Raw genomic sequence first — 12,723 nt, 5'->3', positions numbered from 1 at the left:
TGACCCCCTGTACAGCAATAACTTCAACCAAGCATTTCTGGTAACTGTTGATCAGTCCTGCACATCGGCTGGGAGGAATTTTAGGCCATTCCTCCATACTAAACTACTTCAACTCTGGGATGTTGTTGGGCTTCCTTGCATGAACTGCTTGCTTCAGGCCCTTCCACAACATTTCTATTGGATTAAGGTCAGATTGATCATTCCAAAACAATTTTTTTTCTTTTTTAAACTATTCTGTTGTTGGTTTACTCTTGTGTTTCGGATCATTGTCTAGTTGCATTATCCAAGTTCTAATAAGATTCAGGTGATGGATGGCTACCCTGACATTCTCTTGTAAAATGTCTTGATACAATTTTGAATCCATTTTTCCCTCGACGATTGCAAGCTCTCCTGCCCTGAGGCAGAAAAGCAGCCCTAAACCGTAATGCTCCTTCCACCATGGTTCACAGTTGGGATGAGGTTTCTGTGTTAGTCTGCAGTGCCCTTTTCCCCCCAAACATGGGTGTGCATTTCTGACAAAAAGGTTAACTTAATTGTCTCATCTGTCCACAGAACATTGCCCCATTAGCATGTTAAAGCATCCTGGTGGTCTTCTGAAATCTTGAGACACGTAGCAATGTTTTTTTTGGTAGAGCAGTGGTTTCCTCCATGGTGTCCTTCCATGAACACCGCTCTTATTCAGTGCTTTTCGTATAATGGATACATGAACAGAAGCTTCAGCAAGTTCCAAAGATTTCTGCAAATCTTTTGCTGTTACCCTCGGGTTCTTTTCACCTCCTTTGGCATTGCATGTTGTGCTCTTGGTGTGATCTTAGCAGGATGCCCACTCCTCGGGAGAGTAGCAACAGTACTGAGTTTCCTCCATTTGTAGACAATTTCTCTTACTGTGGACTGATGAACACTCAGATCTTTAAAAATGTTTTTGTAGCCTTTTCCAGCTTCATGCATCCCTACAATTCTTCTTCTTAGATCCTCTGAAAGTTGTTTTGATCGAGGCATGGTGCACATATACAGATCTTTCGTGAGAAGAGCAGGCTGTGTCAGTAGCCTAACTTTGTGCCTGTTTTATAGGGCAGGGCACCTCTACAACCCACACCTCCAATTTCATCTTACTGATTGGAACACCTGGCTCCAGATAGCTTTTGTAGAAAGCAATTACCCCAGAGGTTCACATACTTTTCCCAACAAGTACATGTACTATTGGATCATTTTTCTCCGAACATAAATGAACAAGTAGTTTGTTTTTTGTGTTATTTATTTAATTGGGTTTGCTTTATCTAGTTTTATGACTTGTGTGAAGATCTGACTACATTTTAGGTCATTTTTATGCAGAAATTGAAAAAGTTCTACAGGGTTCACAAACTTTCTAGTACCACTGTCTGTGAATAGTATGCATCGTTACAGCACCACATCAAATGTGAGTACCTCACTAAAGTAAAATGAAGTAGATACATTTAGTTTTTGGAGTTATAAAGCATAACATTTTTGTGCCCTACCTGTTAACAACTTGAGATTGTGTGTGGTTATCAATTTTGCTCGAGATTACAAATTTTAAAAGCTCGCAGATATGCAAATCTCATGCTCCATCAGAATCCCAGGTATTCTGCAGCATTATCAGAATTATTTGATAATATGGAAATGTTGATGGTGTGTAAAGCCATTAATCAACGGTAACATAGCTGTATAATCCTCCAGTTGTATGGCACTCAACGTACAGTAGTGATGCCTCCAGGGTCACTTCCACAATAATGTCTGTTGCAGAGGTTCTTAACCTTTTTGATGCCATGGACCCCTTTGTCAGTCTGGTGAAACTTATGGACCCCTTCTCAGAATAATGTACTTAAATATATAAAATAAAATGCATAGGATTACAAAAGAAACTTTTAAAAAAAAATTTCTTTAAAGACATTCAATATTGATGACACACCAGCACAACAGCGTGCAGGATATTCAACTGAACTTTATTGATAATGCTGCTTGTACAAATGTGAACTCCTCCCATGTGGGTGTAGCTAATTGAGTGGCATAGGATTAACCCATTAACTACCACAACAGAAACCAATTATATTGAAATACAGTTATCAAAATATTAAAAACAAATTCATCATATAGTAATATACTGTTAGTGCTTTATTAAAACATTAAGTTTAAATTTAAAATGACATTTTATTTTTTAAAGACATATCAATGTGAAGACTGTTGTTGCTTAGCTTGAATAAGAACATTAAGCTGTGGGGTGGTCTTTGACCAAAGAACACGCGTGTCATGTTGGACATCCAGTTGCAGGGTTGCCCGATAGTTGGCCAGCTACATGGCACAAGCATCTGCACACAGCAAGGCTGCGATCATGTTCAATTCAGCGGCGGGTCTAATAACTACCGTAATTTCGAAGTAGTGATGAGCATATCAGCTGTAAATGATACGTTGAGATATTTGTAACAACGGTGATGTGATATGAAAATATCTGTGATTTCTATTGGTGACAAAGTCACAAGTACTGCTAATACATCTGTGGTTTGTTGCCCACGTTCATCATTGAAGGAAATGCTACATTTCGGTTAGAGGTCAGTGAAAATAAAGATGTAGATTTTTCCCCATCCAAGTTGATGGACGCCCTGGACTCCAGGTTAAGAACCCTTAGGCTACTGAACCCTTAGGCTGTGACGTATTTTGAGGTTGGCACGATGCATTCAAGTAATGCCTGTTACATTTTAATGCAATGTTTAAAAAAAAAGTGTTGTTTTCATGAGCTGTTCTCTCTCTCTCTGTTGTGGTTGATGCTGAGCAGAAGTGTGGAACCATTTTCACAAGGTGGTACTGAAGCGACTAGCAACGGAACGGAATGGAATTAATGTTCTCAGCGGACCTGTCTTCGATTATGATTATGATGGTCTTTATGATACAGTGGATAAAATTAAACGGTAAGCCTGTATTCTCTTTTTGACTGTTTTAATAGAAGTCAATACACTTTATTTATATTTCAATGGTTTATTTCTTGAGATTAGCTGGTTACTAAAATAATTTTGCACTGATTAGACTGCTTAAGAGAAGTTTGGATAGGCGCGTGGATGATAGGGATATGGAGAGCTATGGTCCCAGTGCAGGTCGATGGGAGTTGGCAGTTGAAATCATTCATCATGGATTAGATGGGCTAAGGGACTTGTTTGCGTGCGTCATTCTCTATGACATGAAAGAGGAGAACCTGAAAAACTTAAGATTAATAAATCTGACAGCAGACTAGATTGTCTCTACACATTTAAACCACAAAAGATCTCATGGTTTTATTCGGAATTACGTCTATTACTATTGAAATATGGCATATGCTGTTTCATGTACAGTGCAAGATAAACAAAAAGTAATTAAAATAATAGTGTAAAATAGTGTAATAATAGTGTAAAAGAGGAATGGTGAGGTAGTGAATGTACATTTGATTCATTGTCCATTCGTAAATCTGATGGGTGTGTGTTTTCAGGCTCCTGTACCTCCTCCTTGTTTATCATCGTGATGTCATGTTACATGGGCGATCATGGTCTTTCCATGACCATGATTGTTCTTGGCAAATTTTTCTACAGAAGTGGTTTGCCATTGTCTTTTTCTGGGAAGTGCCTTTACAAGATGGGTGACCCCAGCCATTATCAAAACTCTTCAGAGATTACCTGCCTGGCGTCAGTGGTCAGGATTTGTGATGTGCACCAGCTGTTCATACGACCACCCACCACCTGCTCCCATGACTTCATGTGACCCTGATCGGTGGGCTAAGCAGGTGCTACACCTTGTGCAAGGGTGACCTGCAGACTAGTGGAGGGAAGGAGCATCCTACGAGTCTTTTGTTGGAGACATACCATGTGTCGTGAAATTTGTTCTTTTATAGCCACAGTACTGTGCAAGATGTAAAAAATAAAGAAATGTATAGTGTAAAAGAGGTAATGTTCATAGTCTGTTCAGAAATCTGATGGCGGTGGGGAAGAAGATGTTCCTAAAACATCAAGTGTGTGCCTCAGGCTCCTGTACGTCCTCCCTGTTAGTAATAAGATAAGGGCATGTCCCAGATGGTGGTGAACCGTAATGATGGAGTCCACCTTTTGAAGATGTCCTCGATGGTGGGAGGGTTGTGTCGGTGATGGGTCTGGCTGAGTCCACATCCCTCTGCAGTCTCTCGCAATCCTGCACGTAGGAGCCTCCACACCAGGCTAGTTGTCTTGTCAACTTTTAAGAAAGAATTGAGAATTTTCCTGAGAATCAAGGATACTACTTATTCCACAGTGTTACCAAAGCTGAGTTACCTGACCATTGCTGTTCGTGGGACCCAGTTATCTTCAAAATGGCTGTTGTCGTTACCATTCTGCAACAGTGATCGCACTTCTAAAGTGTTCACAGACACAAAAGGGATTTGAACTGTGGTATCTGTGGTATCTGCAGAAAAAAAGCATGAAGGAGGTGTGGGATGGGATGAAGATCATCACCGGATGCGGTGCAAAGCGGGGGGCGAACATAAGTGGAGATGTGGAGAAAGCGAACCAGCTGAACAACTTCTTCAACAGGTTCGACAGCTCAATCTCATCCTCACCGCAGAAATCCACACCAGGCTTACTTCCCTCACAGGAAAATAGCCACTCACAGGAGACCTTGCCCACGCCCAGGATTACGGCTGCACAGGTGGAAGGTCAACTGAGGAAGATCTGTACCAGCAAGGCGGCTGGACCGGATGGAGTTTCCCCACGATTACTGAGGGCCTGTGCGGCTGAGCTGGGAGAACCACTACAGCGCATCTTCAACATGAGCCTGGAGCAGAGAAGAGTACCCAGACAGTGGAAAACATCCTGTATTGTCCCGGTACTGAAGAAACCACAACCAAAGGAGTTGAATGACTTCAGACCTGGTGCCTTGATGTCGCACGTGATGAAGACCATGGAGCGGCTGATAATACAGAATCTGAGGCCACAAACCAGGCACGCCCAGGATCCTCTTCAGTTTGCATATAAGGAGAAGGTGGGAGTGGAGGATGCTATCACGTATTTGCTGCACAAATCACTCTCTCACCTAGAGGGGGTCAGTTGTGCTGTGAGGATTACATTCCTTGACTTCTCTAGTGCCTTTAACACCATCCAGCCCAAGATCTTAAGGCACAAACTAACGGAGATGGGAGTAGACTCTCACATGGTGGATTGGATAGTGGACTACTTGACAGATAGACCTCAGTATGTGCGGTTGGGAGACTGTAGGTCTGACACGGTGGTCAGCAGCACAGGGGCGCCGCAGGGAACCGTACTCTCTCCGGTCCTGTTCACCCTGTACACATCAGACTTCCAATATAACTCGGAATCCTGCCATGTGCAGAAGTTCGCTGATGACACGGCCATAGTGGGGTGTGTCAGGAATGGACAGGAGGAGGAGTATAGGAAACTGATACAGGACTTTGTGATATGGTGCAACTCAAACTACCTGCGTCTCAATATCACCAAGACCAAGGAGATGGTGGTGGACTTTAGGAGATCTAGGCCTCATATGGAGCCAGTGATCATTAATGGAGAATGTGTGGAGCAGGTTAAGACCTACAAGTATCTGGGAGTACAGTTAGACGAGAAGCTAGACTGGACTGCCAACACAGATGCCTTGTGCAGGAAGTCGACTGTACTTCCTTAGAAGGTTGGCGTCATTCAATGTCTGTAGTGAGATGCTGAAGATGTTCTATAGGTCAGTTGTGGAGAGCGCCCTCTTCTTTGTGGTGGCGTGTTGGGGAGGAAGCATTAAGAAGAGGGACGCCTCACGTCTTAATAAGCTGGTAAGGAAGGCGGGCTCTGTCGTGGGCAAAGTACTGGAGAGTTTAACATCGGTAGCTGAGCGAAGGGCGCTGAGTAGGCTACGGTCAATTATGGATAACTCTGAACATCCTCTACATAGCACCATCCAGAGACAGAGAAGCAGTTTCAGCGACAGGTTACTATCGATGCAATGCTCCTCAGACAGGATGAAGAGGTCAATACTCCCCAATGCCATTAGGCTTTACAATTCTACTGCCAGGACTTAAGAACTTTTTAAAAGCTATTATTAATGCTTTTTGAGATAGTGATTTAGATACATATCATATTTTTTACTGAGTTAAGTATTGTATGTAATTAGTTTTGCTACAACAAGTGTATGGGACATTGGAAAAAAGTTGAATTTCCCCATGGGGATGAATAAAGTATCTATCTATCTATTAAATGTAAATCTTATTTTATCCTTCAGATCTTTTCCTTCCATTTGGTGGCAGACTTTACCTCTTCCACTTATCACCTCCCAGCTTCACACTTCATCCCATCTCCCCTACCTACCCACCTTCCCCTTCATCTGCTCTACCCTATCACCTGCCAGCTTGTACTCTTTCCCCTCCCCCATCTTCTTATTCTGGCTTCACCCCCTTTCCTTTACAGTCCTGATGAAGGTTCTCGGCCCAAAATGCTGACTGTTTATTCCTCTCCGTAGATGCTGCCTGACCTGATGAGTTTATTGAATTGAATCGACTTTATTTCTTACATTCTTTATATACACAGGGAGTAAAAATCTTTACATTACATCCCCATCTAAATGTGCAATGTGCAATTTATAGTAATTTGTAATAAATAGCATGTCCAGTCAATTGTATCAGTGTGAGTTAATCATTCTGATGGCCTGGTGGAAGAAGCTATCCCAGAGCCTGTTGGTCCTGGCTTTTATGCGGCGGTACCATTTCCCGGATGGTAGCAACTGGAACAGTTTGTGGTTGGGGTGACTCGGGTCCCCAATGATCCTTCAGGCCCTTTTTATGCACCTGTCTTTGTAAATGTCCTGAATAGTGGGAAGTTCACATCTACAGATGCGCTGGGCTGTCCGCACCACTCTCTGCAGAGTCCTGTGATTGAGGGAAGTACAGTTCCCATACCAGGCAGTGATGCAGCCAGTCAGGATGCTCTCAGTTGTGCCCCTGTAAAATGTTCTTAGGATTTGGAGGCCCATACTAAACTTCTTCAACCATTTGAGGTGAAAGAGGCGCTGTTGTGCTTTTTTCCATCACTCAGCCAGTATGAACAGACCACGTGAGATCCTCGGTGATGTGTATGCTGAGGAACTTAAAGCTGTTCACCCTCTCAACCTCAGATCCATTGATATCAATCGGGGTTAGACTGACTCCATTCCTCCTGTAGTCCACAACCAGTCTTCAAGCTCCTGAACCTTCTCCCGGAGAGAAGAAGGACAAAAAGTGTGTTGGCTGGGCAGCACTGCTCCGACAGCATGTGGTGTAAAGTGAGTCCAAGGATGGAAGATTGGTTTGTGTGATGTGCTGGGCTGTGTTCACAATCTTCTGCAGCTTCTTCCGGTCTTGGACAGGACAACTTCCATACCAGGTTGTGATGCACCCTAGAAGAATGCTTTCTACGGTGCACCTATAAAAATTAGTGAGGGTTTTAGGGGACAGGCCAAATTTCTTCAGCTTTCTCAGGAAGTAAAGGCGCTGGTGGGCCTTCTCGGCAGTGGACTCTGCTTGGTTAGACCAAGTCAGGTAATTTGTGATATTCACCCCGAGGAACTTAAAGCTTTTGACCTGTTCCACCTGCGCACCACCGATGTAGATGGGGTCGTGCGGTCCGCTACTCCTTCTGAAGTCAACAACCAATTCCTTCATCTTGCTGATGTTGAGGGATAGGTTATTGTCTTTGCACCATGCCACCAGGTTCTACAAGCCATTAGATTTATAAATTCACATGTCTGTACATTGCAATGGGGTCATAATGCAAAGGTTTTTACTCCCTCGTGTGGGATGGATGTAAGATTTAAATAAATTCAAATTCAAAATCCTGAGGGGTATAGATAGAGAAAACACAAGCAGGCTGACATTGAGTGAGAGATCACAGGTTGAGGGTGAAAGGAGAAATATTTAAGGAGCACCTCAGGTGGAACGTCTTCTCTTAGAGGGAGGTGCAAGTGTGGTACGAGCTGCCAGCAGAAATGGTGGATGTGGATTTGATTGCAACTTTTAAGAGAAGTTTGGATAAGTAAATGGATGGAATATATCGAGGGCTCTGGTCCTGGTGCAGGTCGATGGGACTAGAAAGAATAATAATTCGGCAGGTACTAGATGGGCTGAAGGGCCTGTTTCTGTGCTGTAGTGTCCCCTAGCTGCTTATGTGCTGATCTATCACAATTGCAGATAGAGAAAGTTAAAGGTGCTACCTGCCTCCAGGAAGTTCTAAGTATTAGTTTTACATTTATTTCTGGGGGGTGGTTATTTTTAACATGTTCAGAATCACTGCCATTCAATGGTGATTTAACTAAATATTCCAGCTTTAAAAGCTTCTAACGGACAAGAATTTGCAGTATAAGTAAAAAGAATAAATAGTAACAGAACGTGTTCCTCTGCAAGTACTGTATGACTGTGAGAAGTTATTTAACGAGAGATTTCTCAGGAATGCCCAATTAGGATAATTTTGTTGATTGGATGAAAGTTGCATGTTATGGATAGAGAATGCTTCAGATATTTTATCATGCTTTGGATTGTATTTATTATCTGTGACTTATCACCCTGGATCACATTGTCAGAATTATGTGTAGCCTTAGTTCTAATGATTAGTAAATGGATGAATTTAAACATCGGAGGAAAGCATATGGGAGACAGGTATTTTGTATAGAGAGTAGTGAGTGTGTTAAATGCACTGACACAGGTGGTGGTAGAGACGGATATATTAGGGGCATTTAAGAGACTCTTAGATAGGCTATAGATCAGGGGTTCCCAATCTTCTTTATGCCGTGGACCAATACCATTAAGCAAGGGGTCTGTGGACCCCCGGTTGGGAACCCCTGCCAGGATAGATGGTAGATAGATGTCAGAGGGAAGGGTCAGATTGATTTTGAATAGGTTAACATGTCAGCACCATATTGTGGACCGAAGGGTCTGTGCTGTCTTTATTGGCAATCAGAAAAGTCTTTTCTGATTACAAATGTAGCTTCACACATCAGCTACGTGAACTATAACAGACAAGCCACGGAGGAGGCATGGATCACAGAGAAGTACAGCATAGAAACGGGCCCTTAGGCCGATCTAGTCCATGCTAAAATAATTTAAACTGCCTACTCCCAACAACCTGAGCAACGACCATAGCCCTCCACATCATGTACCTATCCAATCTTCTTCTCTTCAACATTGAAATCCAGCTTGCATGGACCACCTGCGCTGGCGACTTGCTCCACACCCTCACAACCCTCAGTGACCGACTTTTCCCTCATGTTTCCCTTAAACTTTTCACCTTTCACCCTTAACCCATGACCTCTGGTTGGCGTCCCACCCCAACTCAGTGGAAAAAACCTGCTTGCATTTACCTTATCTATACCCCTCATAATTTTGTACACCTCTAACAAATCTCCCCTTAGTCTTCTACGTTCCAAGGAGGTACGGTCCTAACCTATTCAATCTTTCCTTATAACACACGTCCTACAGTCCCGGCAACATCCTTGTAAACTTTCTCTGCACTCTTTCAACCCTGTTTACATATTTTCTGTAGGTAGGTGACCAAAACTGTCACAATACTACAATTTAGGCCTCAACAACAGCTTATACAACTTCAACGTTATGTCCCATCTTCTGTACTCAGTACATTGATACATGAAGGCCAATGTTCCAAAAGCTTTCTTTCTGACTCTATCTACCTGTGACACTACTTTCAACGAATTATATACCTGAATTCCCAGATCCCTTTGTTCAGTCACACCCTCAGTGCCCTACCACTCACTGTGTAAGACCTACCCTGGTTGGTCCTACCAAAGTGCAGAAGTTTGACTTGGACCATAAGACATGAGAGCAGAATTAGGCGGTCTGGCCCATCGAGTCTGCTCTGCCATTCAATCATGGCTGATCCTTTTTTCTATCTCCTCCTCAACCCCAGTTCCCGGCCTTCTCCCCATAACCTTTGATGCCATGTCCAATCAAGAACCTATCAATCTCTGCCTTAAATACACCCAACGACCTGGCCTCCACAGCGGCATGTGGCAACAAATATCACAAATTCACCAAACTTTTGCTAAAGAAATTTCTCCGCATCTCTGTTTTGAAAGGGTGCCCTTCTTTGTCCGAGACTCTCTCACCATGGGAAGCATCCTTTCCACTCAGTCTAGACTCTGTCTAGGCCTTTCAACATCTGAAAGGTTTCAATGAGATTCCCCCTCATCCTTCTGAATTCCATCGAGTACAGACCCAGAGTCATCAAACGTTTCTGGTATGATAAACCTTTCATTCTTGGAATTATCCTTGTGAACCTCCTCTGGACCCTCTCCAATGCCAGCGCATCTTTTCTAAGATAAGGAGCCCAAAACTGTTCACAGTACTCAAGGTGAGTGCCTTAGAAAGCCTCAGCATTACATCCTTGCTCTTGTCTTCTAGACCTCTTGAAATAAATACCAACATGGCATTTGCCTTCCTCACCACCGACTCAACCTGCAAGTTAACCTTCAGGGTGTTCTGCACAAGGACTCCCAAGTCCTTCTGCCTGTCAGATTCCTGGATTTTCTCCCCGTTTAGGAAATAGTCCGCACATTTATTTCTACTAACAAAGTGCATGACCATGCATTTTCCAATGTTGTATTTCATTTGCCACTTTCTTGCCCATTCTCCTAATCTAAGTCCTTCTGCATCCTACCTGTTTCCTCAACACTACCTGCCCGTCCACTGATCTTTGTATCATCTGCAAACTTGGCAACAAAGCAACACTTGTCTGCGTCAAATTCCATCTGCTGCAGATCCCTCTGCAAGCCATGATCGTCTTCCTTGCTGTCCACTACCCACCCCTCCCTCCCCCAAGTCTTGGTGTCATTTGCAAATTTGTAGATCCAGTTAACAGTATTATCATTGACTTGGATGACAAACAACAAAGGAGCCAGTGTGAACGAGAATGAATGAATGTGTGGAGGTTTGTAACGGGAGAGAGATCCAAACAGTAGACCTGCAAAGGAGGATAAAATAAAATTGGAACTTGGTCCTGTTACATTGCTCATGACTTCTCTTTAATGCTCACCAAGTGATGGTAACAATAGGTTGGATAGAATATTGCATAGTGGGGGAATTTAGGGTTGTGGGGAAAAGACAGGCAGGTGGAGATGAGTCCATGGCCAGATCGGCCATGATCTTATTGAATGGTGGGGCAGGCTCGAGGGGCCAGATGGCCGACTCCTGCTCCTATTTCTTATGTTCTTAATAGAGAAAGAGGAACGAGACAATGATGGGCAGTGATGAGTGTTAACAGATACCCACAGGAGTTGAAGAAACGGTAAAATTAAGAGGGTAAAGTTGAAATAAAGTCACAAACTTCCGTGTCGTGGGCAATTTAGTTCAGCTGCACTTCTTTACGAAATAGAACATGTTGTACCTATGACTCTGCTGAGTCAATGTTTGAAATTATAGGTCATGACAGAGTGGAAAAACAACATCAGAAGGTCTCCACTCCAAAAAATCAATCCTGCACTTGGGAAACAAAACCAAATAGAAATGTTAAGTATCTGATGGCTTTAAAAAAAAATCCTAGACCACATCTCCTGATGTTTATGTAAAAACGTTTTGTGAAGATTGAGTTCTTCATGATAGACAAAGCTTCATTAATGTGACAATTTTCAAGGCTATGATAGGGCAGCAAGTGAGCTGAAATCAATTTTTACACGTTGCTGCAAGGCAGTCAGTGATGGATCTCCTGCAAACCTAATGGTAAATAATAAAATTACTACAAATATTCATATATTAAAATAACGTTTATAAAGTCTATAGAAGTGAGGCAAAACAGCAGCAAGGTCATGGACCCCTTACGGATTAGAGAGGAGGAGGTGTTTACTGTCTTGTGTGAGATCCTCAAGGCCTGACAATATCTTCCCTCGGACCCTTTGGCAGGTAGGTTGAGAAATTGCACGAGCCATAGCAGAGATATTTAAATCATCCTTAGCGACAGGAGATTGGATAGAGGTATACACAATTATGAGGGGTCTAGATAGGGTAAATGTAAACAGGCATTTTCCACTGAGTTTGAGTGAAACTACAACTAGAAGTTATGGGTTAAGGGTGAAAGGTGAAATGCTTAAGGGGAACTCGAAGTCATGAGAGTGTGGAACAAGCTGCCCATGCAAGTGGTGCATACGAGCTGGATTTAAACGTTTGAGAGATGTTTGGATAGGGTCATGGATGTTAGGGGTGTGGAGGGCAATGGTTCTGGTGCAGATAGATCGGAGTAGACAGTTTAAATGGTTTGCATGAATTAGATAGGCCGAAGGGACTGTTTCTGTGCTGTACTTTTCTATGACTGTGTTTACCATAAATCATTGTCATAAATTGTCATCATTACCATAAATCTTGTCATTCGAGGCCCCTTGGGTAAGAGTGACCATAATATGGTGGAATTCTTCATTAAGATGGAGTGTGACATAGTTAATTCAGAAACAAAGGTTCTGAACTTAAAGAAGGGTAACTTTGAAGGTATGAGATATGAATTAGCTAAGATAGACAGGCAAATGATACTTAAAGGGTTGACGGTGGATATGCAATGGCAAGCATTTAAAGATTGCATGGATGAACTACAACAATAGTTCATCCCAGTTTGGCAAAAGAATAAACCAGGGAAGGTAGTGCACCCGTGGCTGACAAGGGAAATTAGGGATAGTATCAAGTCCAAAGAAGAAACATATAAATTAGCAAAAAAAAAGCAGCACACCTGAGGACTGGGAGAAATTCAGAGA

At 42.8% G+C, this 12,723-nt stretch overlaps 1 protein-coding gene across 5 annotated transcripts in view; it reads left to right on the top strand.

Moving 5' to 3' along the window:
- The window catches only part of enpp2 (ectonucleotide pyrophosphatase/phosphodiesterase 2), a 174,160-nt gene that overhangs the window by 152,043 nt on the left and 9,394 nt on the right, over positions 1-12,723 (top strand). For all 5 annotated transcript variants that reach the window (XM_073028615.1, XM_073028813.1, XM_073028533.1 and 2 more), the window contains one exon: positions 2,789-2,921. In XM_073028615.1, coding sequence (XP_072884716.1) covers positions 2,789-2,921 — 133 coding nt within the window. The remainder of the gene's footprint in view (positions 1-2,788; positions 2,922-12,723) is intronic.

This window comes from Hemitrygon akajei, chromosome 1 (genome assembly GCF_048418815.1).
Source record: "Hemitrygon akajei chromosome 1, sHemAka1.3, whole genome shotgun sequence".
NCBI lineage: Eukaryota > Metazoa > Chordata > Chondrichthyes > Myliobatiformes > Dasyatidae > Hemitrygon > Hemitrygon akajei.
The sequence above is the reverse complement of the archived record's forward strand: the minus strand, read 5'-3'. Positions and strand labels throughout refer to the sequence as shown.